This window comes from Pelophylax lessonae, assembly GCF_965119305.1.
Source record: "Pelophylax lessonae genome assembly, chromosome: 2".
Taxonomy (NCBI): domain Eukaryota; kingdom Metazoa; phylum Chordata; class Amphibia; order Anura; family Ranidae; genus Pelophylax; species Pelophylax lessonae.
The window spans coordinates 670,556,619-670,575,182 of record NC_138769.1 but is presented as its reverse complement, the minus strand read 5'-3'; the positions used below and the strand labels follow the sequence as shown (position 1 = coordinate 670,575,182).

General features: G+C 41.2%; 2 protein-coding genes across 2 annotated transcripts in view; both read right to left on the bottom strand.

Annotated features, from left to right (window-relative positions):
* The window catches only part of LOC309545988 (matrix metalloproteinase-20-like), a gene marked incomplete at its 5' end in the record, with an annotated part of 120,425 nt that extends 119,015 nt beyond the window's left edge, over positions 1-1,410 (bottom strand). The window contains one exon of the mRNA XM_082245453.1: positions 1,285-1,410. Coding sequence (XP_082101579.1) covers positions 1,285-1,410 — 126 coding nt within the window. The remainder of the gene's footprint in view (positions 1-1,284) is intronic.
* Positions 1-18,564, bottom strand: part of LOC309545982 (matrix metalloproteinase-18-like) — a 320,845-nt gene that overhangs the window by 186,559 nt on the left and 115,722 nt on the right. The gene's annotated exons all lie outside the window — the stretch shown is intronic.

Sequence of the window (18,564 nt, the reverse complement as noted above, 5' to 3'; positions counted from 1 at the left end):
GTAGTTGGATGACAACACTGTTCATGAGGAAGTAAAATTGCACAACAGCCTTGCAATCCTGTGGACAAAGTAGTCTGGTCACAGTGGTCAAACATGTAGTTTTAGAGGAACTGGAATTAAGAGACAAATTCAATACCAACTCCAACGTTTAAAATATATAAATAAAAGCTAACTATTGTAAGCACCCCTAGCAGTGTCATATGGTTTGTCCCAACCCCTGTATCTGCCAATTTTGCTGGACAGCTTGGCCAGTTATATGAAGCGTAGAAATAATGGATCTATTGGGTAATAATAACATATAATAAAATGACATTACTGGGGGATGCAGAAAAACAAAGACTGCCGTGGTAATGCTATTGACATACTGTACCATATATGTTATTTTTTTTCCTTAGCGCCGGTTCACACTACCGCGATGCTACTTCCCGGGGCGACCTCCGAGATCGCGGTGCGAGCAGCGCGCCACGACCTCGGAGCGGCCGCCACGGACTTCATAACATTGAAGTCTATGGTGGTCGCCTCCTGGTCGCCCCAAAGAAGCTCCGGACCCTTTTTCTAGGTCGGAGCGACTTGTGTCGCTCCTATTAGAACGGGTCCGCAGCTTCCCTATGGGAGGCGACCTGCGGCGACCTGTGAGGCGACCAGGTCGCCTCACAGGTCGCCCTAGTGTGAACCGAGGCTTACAGCTAGACTTTAGGAAATGCTCTAAGTTTCCACAGAAGCTCCAAAGATTTAAGCTTTGAATGTTCAATTATCATTTTCCACTGCAGATTTCAATAAATTTGGATGGTGTAGAGCATTTCTTCCATAACTCCTTCCAAACCATGAAATACATAATTGAAAAACTGCCTAAACATCTCCCTTACATGTATCAGTGACTAAAAAACATAGCACATTGCGCTTTGAACTCAGTTGGCTCAGAATGCAAAGGTTTTCAAACTGAATCTGATTTCTACTTGGTGTGGAATTTAAGGAAAATTATAAAAATAAATTTTAGCTCTTAGCTATTCTAAAGCTATTTTAAAATATATTTTATACATGTTTTAAAATATATATATACACTAAGATGGGGGTTTGTATTTTGTCCCCAGAAAAAATATGATGGATATTAGAGACTTAACATTTGTATGTTAATTATCTTTTCTATTTTATCATTTGCATGGGGTTTCAACTAGTATTTTTGTTATTATGATTTTTGTATTTGGCTGGAACACTGTATTACAGATGTGCAGTATACCTAGATAATAAATAAGGCCCTGTCACTTTTTGTTAGCTAGAACCAACCTTTGCCGTATACACGTCCTTCCAGTTTGTGGTTCTTGGAAAGACGTAGAGAGCAGGAGCAGCTGATGATAAAGTCCATGAAGTGAACCAGTAACATAACATCCAGATTATGTTAGACCCCTTCATATCCGTTCTTCAGGCTGGAAAAGGTCACTTCGCTGTGGTCTTAAAAAAAACCCAAGTGCATCTTTTATACTGCAGACATGTTTATGAAGATGCAGCCAGGATGATTCATGTCTGATAACGTGCACTAATTACAAAGCTGCAGATTCTAAAAGTGAAGTAAAACAATAATTGCAGCAAGCAAAATAATAGTGTGTGCAGATAGGGCAGTCTTAGTCTATTGTGCCATGAGAATAGCATTGCATGTGCTTAGGCATGCCAACTCAGGTCTCCGCTACACACTAGCAGTAGATTTTAACAATATTTCACAAATCAGAACTGTAGGATTTGGTGTTATAAAGACTTGATAGCAAGAAGCACTGGCTGCATAATCCTGCAACTCCCAATTAATTGTTGAGGTTGGCTATCATGATAAAAAGGATTGGTAGGGAGGTATGAAGGGTAGCCATAACTCTGCTTTCTATGATGAGGTTTGCCTATAAGAACATCCTGCGTTCCAGGGCTCCTGTAGAGCTTGAAAATTTATTTTTGTAAAGTATATTTTGGCATTGGATTTTTGTTGCCAGTTTGGGTTGATTTCGGTACTAATAGACAACAAACTTGCTGTGTTTGTATAATTTGTCATCTTCTAGACTTTAGATGCTAAATGAGCTCCAAAACATAGATGCTCTATCTTGACTTTAGTATAAAAAGTTGAGTTTTAAACCACCCATTATTTCCTCCCACATCTCACTATAGGCTCCTGAGAATAAAGGTTTGTGTCACTGACCGATAGTGAGGTTCAATAGGGGCAAGCCAGTATGTGACACAATAGTTTTACATTGCTTAACTAGGCAAGCCCTTCTCAACTTTTCCCCAATTGGATCCTTTGAAATAATTTTAAAGCCTCAGTAAACCACCTGCTAAAACCAATTAATTGCAGGTCAGTGGGAAAAAGTCCCCTTACATTGGTTACTAGTAAGACAAAGGCCCCCTTTACAGTGGTGGTCAGAATGCTATTCCTACAGACAGCAAAAAAAATAATTGGTCCCATGCAGCTGGCTCTGCCAAGTGGTATTGGTACTGGAACTATGTGAGCACCATCAGATGGGAGGTTAACCAATAAGCCACAGATCAAGAAACCCCAAGCAACCTCTGGAGGAACCTTAGGGTTCCACCGAATCCTGGTTAAGAATGGCTTGGATAAGCTGTTGAGATTAACCTAGTTAGTGTTATAAAGAGTCTACTGTTTTAATTAAAGCGGTAGTATATTGCTTTTTTCCACTTTTAACTACAGGTAAGCCTATAATAAGGCTTACCTGTAGGTACAATTAATATCTCCTAAACCGGCATGGTTTAGGAGATATTTGCACTGCATGCAGCCGCTCACGCATGCGGGGCATGCACTCTGAAGGTCCGGCGGACCTTCAGCTTTCCTTACCGGGAGCTTGCCGGAAAATGACTCCCGCGCGCATGCACGAGAGTGACGTCATCGATGTGATTGGCCGGAGCCGCCGAACCCGGAAGAGACACCGAGGGATCATGTCAGCTCCCACAGTGGTGTCCGGGGGTCCGTGTCGGGGCTTCGTTCTAATTTAAGTAGTTCATAATGAGCTAGTATGCGATGCATACTAGCTCATTATGCCTTTGTCTTGCAGGGTTTTTTTTTTTTTTTTTTTTTTTTTAGGTTTACAACCGCTTTAATGGATGCCCTTATTGTCACAGATGAAAATGACCCTTCTGGTGTATTCGGCAGACAGTTACTGTCAGCGTGACAGCTGCCCCTCTCTATTTTAGGAGCTCTATGTGCTACTAATACACAGAGCATGGAGGACTGGCTGTCAAGGCGACAGCAGTGCTTCCTCTGTAATCTTTAGGACTGGGCTATTAGTGTGAAAGTCAAGCCTCTTTCTTCATTTAATTGTGACACTGTCTTTATTCATAAATTAGTGTTTTATGTATATTGTAAAAAAAAAAAAAAAAAAAAAAACCTTTTAACACTTTAGTTAATATTACCTCTTTTGTAGTAACCCTTTCATCCTCTTGTTCCATATCTTTTTGCTGTTATTTGATTTTATATCATTCATAAACACATTTTTAAAATTTATAGTCATTAATTTTTATTATCACCACATTTAAAAAATTATTTGTGCCAAAATCATAATTCTAGTATCTTAATAAAAGGGGCAAATTGCAGAATAACAATTTTGCTTTAATGAGTTATAAAGAACATATTTTAGTTATTAAAATGATCAGGGAATCCTGGCATTGTTTCCCCATGATCAAAGTAACTAAATCACAGTTTTTAGTTGACCAGATTGGTAATCGGGGCTGGTTAGACAGTGGCTGTCATTTCTGTAGCCTGGCCTGACCACAATACCTGTGGATGTGCAAGCTCCATCTCACTTCGGGAAGAGAAGAGCAGAGCACTTTTGCAACTTCACTTTGGTTGCCATAGGTGTTTGTCCCAGTACCTTTACAAGCAACTACAAATGGCTTAAGATTTTTGGCCAAATCTTTTTTGCAAATATGGGTCTTGAATAAATTGGCACAATCTTGGTAGAATCTTGCATAAACAAATTGGTTTGTTACTATCTGCAGATAGTATACAGTACACCATTTCAGCTTCAGTGTAGTTATGGTAAAGGATACGTTCAGAACATCTAAGAATTGGTAAGCTCATATAAATTTGCTATTTGGGGGTTTAATCTTGCTTTGAGCTGGTTTGAGCTACAGGTCTGTCCATGCCATCCCACCTTTACCGCTAGGTGCACATCCTGGTCATCCCTGTGTAATATTCCACATAAAACGACAGTTGGCAGAATTTTGACACAATTGCAAATTTGTTTATTTCACTCCAAAAAATTGGACATGTTACTAAAAGGCATCTTCCTGCAACCCCCCACCACCACCCGCCATCTCCCCTTGTGCCAGCGGGCGGGGATCCGTTCCCCGCATATGCTGTCAGAATTTAAAAACAATGCAGCTGTGCAGGGCCCTGCACACAGCCACGCCATTCATTTACACAGATCTGTAAATTAAAAAATTACAAGTCCTATCTGCCACAGTATATGGTTTGCAGTTCTTAATAGACTGTGAGTGCTCTTGTAGTTCGTTGATTTTTCCTGCTCTTCAGCAACTGTCTGCCCGTACGGGAGGTGAGATAGGTAGGGGCAGACAGCTGTACTGAGAGTCTGCAGGAGCCTAACATTGTGCCCACCACCTGCTGATCACAGGTGCAATGCTTTGCAGGCATCTAAGAAAAAAATAAATAAATGCACATTTTTTACCTGGAAAAAAAATGTATATTTATTTTTTTTAATTTTTTTAAATTTTTTTTACAAAAGTTAAATTATCCTTTAGAGCGGAACTTCACTCCCTTAGTTAACGTGACAATTTTTTATTTATAACAATAGTGTAGTGCCAGTACAATGAACAGTATCGGTCCTGAATAATGAATTCAGTGAAACTTATTAATACAAAAAACATAAAGATCAAAAAAGTGTCGATGACAACTGCATCATGCAAAAATTCATATAACAGTCCAAAAGTGTCAGTTAACTCTTTACAGTCCCGAAACATATGTGATAAAGTGACATAAAGGTTTTTTTTACTGTTTTTTTTTTTTATTGGTTGAGCCAAATGGACTTGAATCTTTTTTCAGTCTGACTAACTATGTAACTATGTAAGATGGGCTTGATACAGCAACTCTAGTGATTGTGAGGATCCTTCTCAAACTGTGCTCAAGTGACCAGCCACCACCAACAAGTAAATTCAAACTCACCAGAGCAAATGGCTGCTATTACAGCAGCATGTGCGCCTTTAAGCTTATATGGAAATCTCACAGGATGCAGTGCAGCAGCATGTTTCCAATGGCACCTCCAGGTCCAACTAAGGATAGTCAAAGTTGATTTTCCATAGTGTAGTATATTTATTAACAAAGTAAATAAAACAGCATAAAATCCAGAATAAAAATCCAGTTAACTGACATGGAAAGCCACTGCCGATCCGAAATCGTGCAGCTGTGACATCAGCACCAGATACTCCACCCCAGATACGCCGTCACACCCTCCTGCCTGCATGCCTGAGCTAAGGGCAGAATGATTCCAGGAAGTAAATGCTACATGAATCATCTGCCTGTACTCAAGGTGGCCACAGCTAGAAATGCTAGGAGGTGTTTTTCCAAGTGATTTCTTTGCAAAATAAAGCATGGTGACAAGGATGGATGGGTGAGTTTGTTTTAAATAATAAAAATGAATAAAAAAGAGTTTTTGTTTGTAATGATTAGTGTAGCTCCACTTTAGTATAAGTGAAAATGGCTGTGCAACAACATGGTCCACAAATGTGTAGTTTTATTAAATTGCTTCACCCTGAAATTTAGTTTTTTGGCACAAATACATTAAAAAAGCAGTGTTAGGGTGGATAGGGGTTTGCACAACCTTTTTTCTATTGCAGTAATTGCCAAAACCGCTAGTTCCTACTAAAGAGAAATACCTTCCTCTTTTATGCTTTATTATTAGTTTGGCATAGCCTTACTGATGTCCGGTTTTATATTATACTGTATATATATATATATATATCCCTTGCTAACCATTCTGTAGCTGTAATACGGCTACAGCATGGTCGTCCAGTTCTGGGAAGGCGTCTATTGACGTCCCCCCAGAATCCCACCCCTTCAGTGCACCCTGGGGTGCACATGGGGTGTTCTTTGTGATCGCTTTGTTCTTCGGACACAGTTGATCACAGATCGAGGTAGGGGCCAATCACAATGGACCTTTACCATGTGATCAACTGTGTCCACTCACAGCTGACCCCATGTAAACAAATGCTGGTTATCAGCATTTCAATCTTCAGCGCTGTCACTGTGTGAGGAAGGGAAAGCTGATAACCGACTTTCCTGTGTACACTGATAATCAGGGCACTAATCATCAGTGCCCTGATGATCAGTGCCAATCAGTGTCCATCAGTGCAGCATATCAGCGCCTATCAGTGCAGTCTCATCAGTGCCTATCAGTGCAGCTTATCAGTGCCCATCAGTACCACCTAATCAGTGCAGCCTCATAAATGCCCATCAGTGCCCATCAGTGCAGCCTAATCAGCGCACATCAGTGAAGAAAAAAAATACCTATTTGCAAAATTTTATTACAGAAACTAAAAAAGGGTTTCTTTTTCTTAAAATGTTTTGGTCTTTTTTCGTTTGTTTAGCAAAAAATAAAAGACTCAGTGATATTTAAATACCACCAAAAGAAAGCTCTATATGTCTAAAAAAAAGATAACAATTTCATGTGGGTACAGTGTTGCATGACCCGCAATTGTCATTCAAATTGCGATTGCACTGAAAGCTGAAAAATGACCTGGGCAGAAAGGAGGTGAAAGTGCCTAGCAGGCAAGTGGTTCATATAGTTGTAAACATACAATGTTATAGACACTTTCTAATACAGTTATAACTTAACAGGTACAGTAACTGATAGCAGAATGTAAACAAAAGCGTGTGGTTTCCCCCCATTAAGACTCTTTGGGTCTTAATGGGGGGACCTCATGCCAAAAGAATAACATGTGAGGTCCCCCCAAAGATCAATGCCAGAGCCTTATCAGAGCCTGCAGGCCAGGAAGGGGGGGAACGTACCTGAACCAAACCAGGCCACATGTCCTCAACATGGGGGGGTGGTTTGCCAGAAGGGGAAGACTGCCATGGTCTTCATGGCAGTGTTTAGTTAGTGGTGCCTCTTGCTTAGGTGTTGCAGCCTCTGGGGCCTTTCAAAAAAGGTGTGTATATGTAATGACAGATCACGTGACACTTAGATTGCACACAGGTGGACATCATTTCACTAATTATGCAACTTCTAAAGGTAATTGGTTTCACCAGAGCTTTTTTTGGGATTCATAACAAAGGGGGTGATGAATACATACACACATGCCAATTTTCTGTTTTCTATTTCTAAAAAATTGTTTTATGTATATATTTTTCTCATTTCACTTCACCAACTTAGACTATTATGTTCTGATCCAGCACATAAAATGCAGATTAACAAAACATTGAACTTGAAGCTATAATGTAACAAAATAGGAAAAAAGTCAAGGGGGGGGGGTGAATACTTTTGCAAGGCACTGTAGTGTCTATAGTGCAGGAGTATGTAATGTACAATATAGTGTATATAGTGCAGGAGTGTGTATTGTACAATATAGTGTATATAATGCAGGAGTGTGTATTGTACAATATAGTGTATATAATGCAGGAGTGTGTATTGTACAATATAATGCAGGAGTGTGTAACGTACAATATAGTGTATATACTGTAGTTCAGAAGTGTGTAATGTAAAATATAGTGTATAAAGAGCAGGAGTGTGTAACGTACAATATAGTTTATATACAGCAGGAGTGTGTAATGTACAATAAAGTGTATACACTGTGAGTATAGAACATACAGTAGTTGCCAACATTTTCCAGGAACACCTTTTTTGCTGTGCATTCAACAAGCCCTTGTAGTATGTGCTTTGTGTGTGGGACATTCACTTCACTACAGAAGGTATGAGGGTATGTGTAGGAAAGGAGTACGGAGTGTATGACAGCAGGTACTATGTATAGAAGAGGAGTGATTAGGGTACAATGGTGGCCAGTATATGCAGGAGTGTGGAGAGTATGGTAGTATGTACACTAGAGGAATACATAGTATATGATGGCGGTTAGTATGTGCAGGAGAGGAGTGCAGGGTGTATGGCAGCGGGTAGTATGTGCAGAAGAGGAATGTGAAGTGTATAGCAGTGAGTAGTATGTGCAGGAGAGGAGTGCAGTGTATATGGTGGCGGTTAGTGTGTACAGTAGAGGAATACATTGTATATGATGGCAGTTAGTATCTGCAGGAGAGGAGTGTGGAATGTATGGCGACAGGTAGTATGTGCAGGAGAGGAATGCGTAGTGTATGGCGGTGGGTAGTATGTGCAGGAGAGAAGTGTGGAATGTATGGCGGCAGGTAGTATGTGAAGGAGAAGAGTGCGGAGTGTATGGCGCCAGGTAGTATGTGCAGGAGAGGAGTCCTGAGTGTATGGCGGAAGGTAGTATGTGCAGGAGAGGAATGCAGAGTGTACGGTGGTGAGTAGTATGCGAAGGAGAGGATAGTGGAGTGTATTGTGGCAGGTAGTATGTGCAGGAGAGGAATGCGAAGTGTATGGAGGTGGGTGGGTAGAGGTGGGCACACCCCCTCATTGCTCATGTTTGCACTCCAAACTGTAATCCCTTCTCTGTTACCTCTGGACCCCCCCCCCCCCCCATCCAAATGCTCACCTTTGCAGTACAGGCTGATGGCAGGCTCAGTGACAGTGGCAGGCAGGGCGTGTTTACATCCCCAAAGTCGACAGAATTCAGCAGAGGTGATGGTGAATCAGGACTCAGGGTAGTTTGACATGAGTAAAAATGCGCCTGCGATTTACATATCAATGCCACCATAATTTACATATCAATGAAGCCCTGATTTGCGTGTTATGTGAGTCAGAAATTGGATCTGGTTACTGCAGGTCAGGCTGGATGGTTCTACAGAGGCAGGTCTCTGGTACCTCCCCCTGGATTTAGAAGTCTAGAGAAGCTTGAAGAAGTTAGTGGGCAGAGGCTAGGATGTTCTGATCTGCATACTTGAGGGAACTTGGCCAATCCCCAGGAAGAATGCAAGGTGCTTAGGTCTGCCCTTAAATATAGTGGAGCTGTGGCAGCAAGGGGAGTCGGGTGGAAGACGTGCTGAGTGAGGAGGATGTTGGTGGCCTAGGAGGGGGGGGATCGTCCTCCAGGCTGGGGTTAGGGCTGGCTTGGGAAGATCCTATAAGCATTATGGTTTGAGAAGGAATCTTAGGAGCTAAGATCTAAGGAGCAGCGGGGAGCAAAGAGGATAGAGTAAGTACATCAGCACACCCAGGGATTCACAAGAAGAGAGACTGTCACATATAGTAAACTTTCTGAAGGCTAGCACTGTGCTTAGCCTTTTCTATCCCTTGCCAAGGGAGATCTTCGTAGCAGCCAGTTGGGCTGGTGGACAAGCAGCCAGGAGGGCTGATAGTTCATGCAGGCAGTGAAACTGGAAGCAGTTCACAAAGGAGAGGAGGTACTCCTGCATGCAGTTTATAACATACTGTGATATTTCTCTAAACAGGACTGACAGCTCCTAGTCTTCAGGGGACTTTGCCATTGATCTTTAAGGACTGCGGGTGTTTAGAAAAGGAGAACAGGATCCTGATTTTGTACAGGGGAAGAAAGTTATTCCCATACTTTGTTTTCCCTCAATCCCCTTCCCCCCATCCAAGTTGTTTTATTCTACTAGAGTGATTCTTGCGCTGTTGTGAGAAAGTTACATGTAATTATACCCCTGATGCTGCTCGTACAGTAACTGGTACCACAAACAGTTTAATTAGAAATTGATGGGGAGGAGTACTGTGCTTCAAGGGTGGTAAATGTGATTCAATGTAACTTAAGGTTATATATTCTAAATACAGAAATTTATAAATATTGTATAAATTAATAAATAAATAATCAAATATTAAAAAAGGGGAAATAAATATGTGCAATATTAGACCTTCATTTTAAATCTATAAATAATCACGGAAATCAATAATGTGCAATTCTAGATAAATAGTGAATAATTAAAATAAAATGTGCTGAGTGACTTTAGTGTGGTTCATCGTATATAATAAATATAAAGTGCATAAGTATCAACAAATTGTGAGATTGTGCAATAATGCAAATTTTTCAGGTGCAAGTGCTGGCGATTCTTCCAGGTGCAAGTGCAAGTGAATCGGAATATAAATTAAAAAGTGTTATTTTTACAAATTTATTCTATTCCCAATATTTCTGAAATAAGACAAATCAATAATCACAAAGTGCTTTAGTGTCCAAACACGAAAAGGTGACAATGTCCCATTTTTCAACTCCGGTGGATTTTGATAAACCTCTTCCACCTCTAATACTTGTGAGTGATGGTGTTCTTCAGTAACAACCACTTCTAGGTGTGCTCACCTTAATACTGCAAGTAATACGCCTGTGGAATTATAACCAGTATGATTCCTCCACTCCTGTCTCAGCTTGGCTGTGTTTTCAGCTCTCTGCGGGACTGCGGGTACTCTTTCAACACTCTAGGGTGCTGTGGGTCTTTTTACACCATTATATCCTTTCATCAGCCTCATGTTTACTCTCAGTCACCATCCAGGAACACAGCTAGAATGTGCCCACAGTTCAGCAGCCTGTGATCTCCCAGCACTGCCGGTGTCCCCGTCCGTCCAATCCAAGGGAGTTTAAAGTGGATGTAAACCCTAATACTGTATATACCCAATGAAGTAGAGAGACTCAGATGATAAATAGAGGTGAGATAAATCTCCCTACATAGTATTTACATGTATATCTACTGTCTTCAGCTTTCTAGACCCTTTAGAAAGTGCACATTGTGTTAGAAATTCTTCTTCCTGTTTAAGCAGTGGGAGGGGAGTCTGGGCATACACTGTGTGTGAGCTGATTGGAGGAAAGGCATATACCCTCCCTCCACATAGGTAGAGGAACAAAGAAACTTGCAGAGCTGGGCTGTGAATGGACAAGCTCTCTGCTTATCTGTCTCTAAGTCCCTTTCCCCGACACAAATTTTAAGCTGCTTTTATATCGTGTGTCCGAGAACTTATCAGAAGTTATCATGCTGATAACAGAGGAACAGAGGAGAAGAAATACACAGGACTTAGGGCTTTGAAAAGAGATAAGTAAACACTACAGATATATGTGTATAGGACAGATTTCATGAATGGGGTTTATATCCACTTTGAAGCTTGAAGCTTGTAGATCAAATTAAGCTTGTGTATGTTTTTCGAGCTACAAGTAACATGCTTTGTGCTACAAAACTCTCAGGTGTGAATGGGGCCTATTGCTTTGGAAAGGGTATCACACTCACATAGATGCATTCTTTTTTCCAAAATAACTGAGAATTTAACTACATTTTTTGCATTTAATACATTTTCTTCTATCTAATTAACATTCCATCTAATTAACATTGAGTTTGTAGTTAAGCATGTCCAGGTTCATTTTTCTCATCATAAACGTGAGAGCAAGTTGCTCTGTGGAATTTCTAAAACTTATTCTGTTTATGGCTCTCATTGTCTTGTTGCACCTCTGTATTTAGAAGAAAACTAATTACACAGTATGACATCAATAGACCCATGAGTGAAGGAATGCTGATAGTAGATATAATGTATAACTCTATGCAATTACCACAATGAACATGCTAGAACACGTTGTTGTTATTCCCTCTTATGCTGGTTATGTAATTTATGAATCCAGCTTACGATACACAACAGGTATATCTAGTAGTAGTTATTCACATTCAACTGGACTTGTTCTGTAATGTTGAAGACGTGTTGTAGCTTTTGAAAACCACTTCTTCGGTTCTAATGAGTGTCAGGAAAGTATTCCAGCATTTACATCTAAACAGGTAGCACTATTGCCTTTAACCAATTGCCATTGACAGATTTTTTTTGTCCAAAGCATTTACATGCTTTTCAACTGCTGGGTTGAACAGAAAAAAAGCTAATAGTGTGTACGAGGCTTTAGGAAGACTTAATAAACATTAATCCTTTAAGCTACGTACTTGGCTAAAGGTGTGAATTGTCAAAATGCCAGGGTAGAGATGTTAAAACAGCATTATGTGGAAGACAGATATTGTTGAAGGCCACCACCTGTGTTCATTAATGGTTGTTCTAGTTTGACATAGATGACCTCCTTCACACCTCAAAATAATGTTCCTTTTACTTGAGGTGTAGAAAAACCATTGAGTCTGGACCTCTGAAGCCTGTCTGTTCAGTATATTCTCGCTGCTCAAGTGCTTTTGGCTTAGGGAGTCTTACAGAGGGCAGTGATCTGGAAGAAGAAGTGCTGTCGGGGGATGAAGTAGGAGATGTGTCTCTGCTGCTCAAGGTGCTGAGGCAGTGGAAAGGCTGAAAAAGAATCTGGAGGATCAATACAGAGGCTGCTACTACTGGAAACTACTGCTTCTTCTGGAAAGGCATAGGTTACTGGTTTCAACTTAAAGGCCCCTTTTGTCTGTACTGAGGTCCAGAGATGGAGTCTGGGTTTGCAAGCCAATAATGGTTGTCCTTTAAAAAAAGCCCTTAACCACTTGCCGACCGCCCTTAGTAAATTTACGTCATAAAGTGAGGCCGGGAGAAAGGGAAAGGAAAGACAGGTGCTGGTGGTAGGGGACTCAATTATTAGAAGGGCAGACAGTGTAATCTGTGACAAAGACCGTGTGCGCCGAACAGTCTGTTGTTTGCCGGGCGCTCGGGTTCGGCACATCGCGGATCGGGTGAACAGATTATTGGGTGGGGCTGGGGAAGACCCAGCTGTCATGGTACACGTGGGTACCAATGACATAGGCAGAGGAAGACGGAGAGTCCTAAACGATTTCAGGGACTTAGGCGCTAAGTTGAGGACTAGGACCTCCAAGGTAGTATTTTCCGAAATACTACCTGTACCTCGAGCCACACCAGAGAGGCAGCGGGAGATTAGGGAAGTTAACGAGTGGCTGAGGAGCTGGTGTAGTAAGGAGGGTTTCGGGTTCCTGGAGAACTGGGCCGTCTTCTCAGTCGGTCACCGGCTCTTTGGTAGGGACGGATTGCACCTAAATGGGGTGGGTGCAGCCGTACTGGGTGCGAGGATGGCCAAAAAGTTAGAGGGGCTTTTAAACTAGGGAATGGGGGGGAGGGTACAGATGTAGAATTAGCCAGTGGAAAGCAAGTTTCAGAGGGCAGAAATGGGGGCATTAGCGGTAGGGTGTTCGGAGCTCCTATACCCAGGGTGGGTACGGGGAAAAATCAAGAGAGCAGCCTAAAAACATCAAAATTACGAGGCTTATATACCAATGCCAGAAGCCTGGCCAACAAGATGGGAGAGCTGGAGCTGCTGACGTTTGAGGAGGACTTAGATTTTGTGGGGATAACTGAGACTTGGTTTGACAGCTCTCATGACTGGATGGCGACCATTCAGGGGTATTCCCTTTATCGCAGAGATAGAGAGGGTAAAAAAGGGGGAGGGGTATGTTTGTATATTAAGAACAGTATACAGGTAAATATGAGGGATGATATTAATAATGGAGCTATGGACGAAGCAGAATCCCTATGGGTAGAGCTTCAAAGGGAAGGCACGGTGGGGAAGGTAATATTGGGCGTATGCTATAGGCCCCCAAACCAGAGGGAGGAGGGTGAGGTGGACCTCATGTTACAGATAGGATTGGCAGCAAGGATGGGAAATGTCATTATAATGGGGGACTTTAATTATCCTGATATAGACTGGGCAGAAGGAACCGCGCATTCAGCCAAGGCTCGACAGTTCCTAAATGTTTTGCAGGACAATTTCATGGGTCAGATGGTGAATGCACCGACAAGAAACAATGCGGTACTTGACCTACTGATTACCAACAATACAGACCTGCTCACGGATATAGAAATACGGGACAACTTAGGGAACAGTGACCATAGGTCAATTGGTTTCAGTATTAATTACAGTAATAGGAAACACAAGGGTAATATTAAGACGCTGAATTTCAAAAGAGCCAATTTCCCTAAACTGCGCTCGCTGCTAGAAAATATCAAATGGGATAGAACCCTGGGAACAAAGAACACGGAGGAAAAATGGGAGTGCTTCAAGAGCATACTTAACAAGGGGGTGGGCCAGTGCATTCCACAGGGAAATAAATTTAAAAGAGCAAAACTAAACCCTGGGTGGCTAAACTCCAACATAAAAATGTATATTAGAGCTAAAGAAAAGGCCTTCAAAAAATACAAGACTGAGGGGTCATTGGCAGCATTTAAGCACTACAAAGAGTGTAATAAGAAATGTAAAGATGAAATCAGGGCGGCTAAAATAGAACACGAGAGACATATAGCGGAGGAGAGTAAAAAGAACCCCAAGAAGTTCTTTAAGTATATAAACAGTAAGAAAGCGAGGCCAGAACACATTGGCCCCATAAAAGATGATAAAGGAAAAATGGCCACTGAGGACAGAGAAAAGGCGGAAGTGTTAAATAATTTCTTTTCTTCAGTCTTCACAAAGGAATCGGGGGGCTACACTAACCCAGCTTGTAAGGCCGAACTAAATAATACACCTCAGGAAGTGCCGCCATGGCTAACAGAGGATAGACTTAGAGCTAAACTAGAGAAACTTAACATAAATAAATCCCCGGGACCGGATGGCTTGCACCCAAGGGTTCTTAATGAGCTCAGCCAGGTGATTGCCAGACCCTTATTCTTGATCTTTAAGGATAGTTTACAGACAGGTATGGTGCCAGCTGATTGGAAAAAAGCCAACGTGGTACCAATATTTAAAAAGGGGCCGAGATATATCCCGGGTAACTATAGGCCGGTCAGCCTAACATCAGTAGTCTGCAAAATTTTGGAGGGGATGATAAGGGACCACATACAAGACTTTAGTAATGAAAACGGTATTATAAGTAGTAATCAGCATGGATTCATGAAAAATCGTTCATGCCAAACCAATCTATTAACCTTCTACGATGAAGTGAGCAGCCACCTAGATAAAGGTAAGCCTGTGGATGTGGTGTATCTGGACTTTGCAAAGGCCTTTGACACCGTTCCCCACAAACGCTTACTGTACAAACTAAGGAAGGTAGGTATGGATCATAAGGTGAGTACCTGGATAGAGAACTGGCTCCAGGGGAGAGTCCAGAGGGTGGTGATTAATGGGGAGTACTCTGATTGGGCGGGTGTGGAAAGTGGGGTCCCCCAGGGTTCTGTCCTGGGACCAATCCTGTTTAATTTATTCATAAATGATCTAGAGGAGGGGATATCTAGTACAATCTCAGTATTTGCAGATGATACTAAATTAGGCATGCCGATATCTTCTATGCAGGATGTGGAAATCTTGCAAGCAGACCTGAACAAAATAACGGGGTGGGCAACTACATGGCAGATGAGATTTAATGTAGAAAAATGTAAAGTAATGCACTTGGGGGCCAGTAACCAGAAAGCAAGCTACTCACTTGGGGGGGAACCTCTGGGTGAGTCTAGGATGGAAAGGGACCTGGGGGTACTGGTAGACAACAGGCTTGGAAGTGGCATGCAATGCCAAGCCGCTGCAAGCAAAGCCAACAGAATACTGGGTTGTATAAAAAAGGGGATTCACTCCAGAAATAAAGAGATTATTCTTCCACTCTACAAAACTCTGGTCCGGCCACATCTGGAGTATGCTGTACAGTTCTGTGCACCGGTCTTCAGGAAGGATGTGCTGGAACTGGAGAAAGTCCAGAGAAGGGCAACAAAAATAATTAGGGGAATGGAGGACATCAGCTATGAGGAAAGACTACAAGCACTGAACTTATTCTCTCTGGAGAAGAGACGATTGAGGGGGGATATGATATCAATGTACAAATACTGTACTGGCGACCCTAGCATAAGGAACAAACTATTCAGAGTAAGGGAATACAATAAGACACGTGGCCACTCACTAAAACTTGAGGAAAGGCGGTTTAACCTTAAAGTGCGTAAGGGGTTCTTCACTGTAAGAGCGGTAAGGATGTGGAATTCTCTTCCGCAAGCAGTCGTATCAGCGGGGAGCCTTGATAGTTTCAAAAAACTATTGGATGGACACCTTAAAGACCACAACATACAGGGGTATACAATGTACGGTTAAAAGCAAACACACACACATCATAGGTTGAACTGGATGGACTTGTGTCTTTTTTCAGCCTCACTAACTATGTAACTATGTAACTATGTAATTTTACGTTAAATACCGGTGTTATGGCAGCAGCTAGATGCCATAACCCCAGTATCATTATTTACTGTGGGTGATTCTCTACAAGATAAAAGTTGTCCCGTGGGCAGATTCACAGCGGGATAAGCTATATAGGCAGCGGGAGAGGTTCCCCTTTCTCCTGTTGCTTCCTGGTCCTTTCCAATCCTACCAGAGCCACTGGTAAACCTGGAAGAGATCCGGTGCGGCCGTTTGCTGGGTAGGAAGTCAAGTGATGGCATGATGATCCCCACTCGGTTCTATTCCCTTGGAGGACCAGAGCGACCTTTGATGTCACTTCCGGTTCTCGAGCATAAACAAATAATTTTTTTTTCTTAAAGTCAACATGTCAAAAATATATATTTTTTTCTTTTGCTTTTAAAGGTAAATGAGAGATCTGGGGTATTTACCCCAGATCTCTGAATAAAAAGGCCCTGTCATGCTTAGTTCTAATACAAGGGATGTTTATATTCCTTGTAATAGGAATAAAAGTGATAAACAAATAGAATTTTTGTAAGAACTGCTGGTTGGCTTAAGTAGACTGAGCCCCAGAAACAGAAGCTCATGCGATGATCAGACAAGCCCTTTTTATACTGTGATCCTGTAAGTGCAATTTACTTTGGTTGTTATTAAACATTTTTAATACTGCACTTAGAGATGCCTTCTGCACTTCTTATCCATTGTAACTCTAAACAGGTAACCTGTAACATTTTTTAAAGCGTCTCCTATGGAGAGTTTTAAGTACCGTTGTTTACTCAGCATAACATTATCTTTAACATTATACAAAAAAATTGGGGTAACTTTAGTGTTCTGTTTTTTTAAAATTCATTAAAGTGTATTTTTTCCCCAAAAAATGTGTTTGAAAGACGCAAATACAGTGTGACATAAAATATTGCAATGATTGCCATTTTATTGTCTAGGGTCTCTGCTAAAATGTTCTTATATTTATATATATATATATATATATATATATATATATATATATATATATATATAATGTTTGGGGGTTCTAAGTAATTTTCTAGCAACAAATACTAATTTAAACGTGTATACAAAAAGTTCCAGAAAAAGTCTGGCCAGCAAGTGGACTAGCACCCATTTTGTACACCCCCTCCACCTTTCAGCCATAGACTAAGCCCTGGGAACATGTTAGCCCACCCTGTATTTGGGGGTACTATTATGCCTGTGGGGGTCACTACACTACACTTCACTGCATATACGAAGTTACTTTGTTTGTGTATGGGTATTGGGTCTTTTGGATGTACAAGCTTCTGTCTCTGTATTGCTGGGCTTGAAGGACACAGGGATGTATTGTTTCTTAAAGATCCTTTGGGTTTTTTTCTGACTCTCCAGCTCCTTTCCATGCTGGGGTGTTTTCCTGCCACTCATTTGAACAGAATAAGTGTCTTGGACAAGCTGCAAAACATTTTATATAGACAAATGACGGCAGGGCAGGACATTCGCCATTCTAGGTGCTGCAGCGCCATCTGTCACCTGCTTTGTCCATCAGACAGAGCCAATGACAGATACCAGTATTGAGTCGCTGCCTGTACCATGTGATTGCTGTGACTAATCACAGTAGATCACATGACAATTGTACACAATGGATGGCTTCCATTCATGCTATTCATTGTGTACAATTGTGTTGTTCCCTTGGATTGTTCACAGTGATCACATGGTACGGACAGGGCCAATCACAGCCCATCTGTACTATGTGGTTAGCTGTGGCCAATCACAGCTAATCACAGCAATACATATTGAATTAATCTATTTCATTCAGTAAAAGTGGTTGTTTATAACAGTGATATTCACTGTTATAAGTGATCATAATGTGTGAAAAAAAAACCTGATAACCTCCCCAGACTATGGTAACACTATTGCTCTGATCACAATATGCACAAAAAATCGGGAAAAAAAATGTAATTAAAAAAAGAAAAAAATCTGTTAGTAAAAGCAACACAAACACAGTTAGAGACCTTAGATTGATTGATGTGATAGATTGATTTGAATGTATAATAAATAATATATAATAATAAATATGTAAAGCGCTGTGTAAATTGATGGCACTATATACAGTCAGGCCCATAAATATTGGGACATCGACACAATTCTAATCTTTTTGTCTCTATACACCAACACAATGGATTTGAAATTAAACAAACAAGATGTGCTTTAACTGCAGACTTTCAGCTTTAATTTGAGGGTATTTACATCCAAATCTGGTGAAAGGTGTAGGAATTACAACAGTTTGTATATATTGCAGATGTAAATAACTGCGCTGGAGCAATAATAGTAGGAGCTGCAGCTTTAGTGGGAAACACTAGAGGCAAATATATGTTGGAAAGCTGCGCTAACAAATGATATAGCAAATATAAGAACAGTGGGAATTTGAATACAGTCCAAGTTCATGAAAGA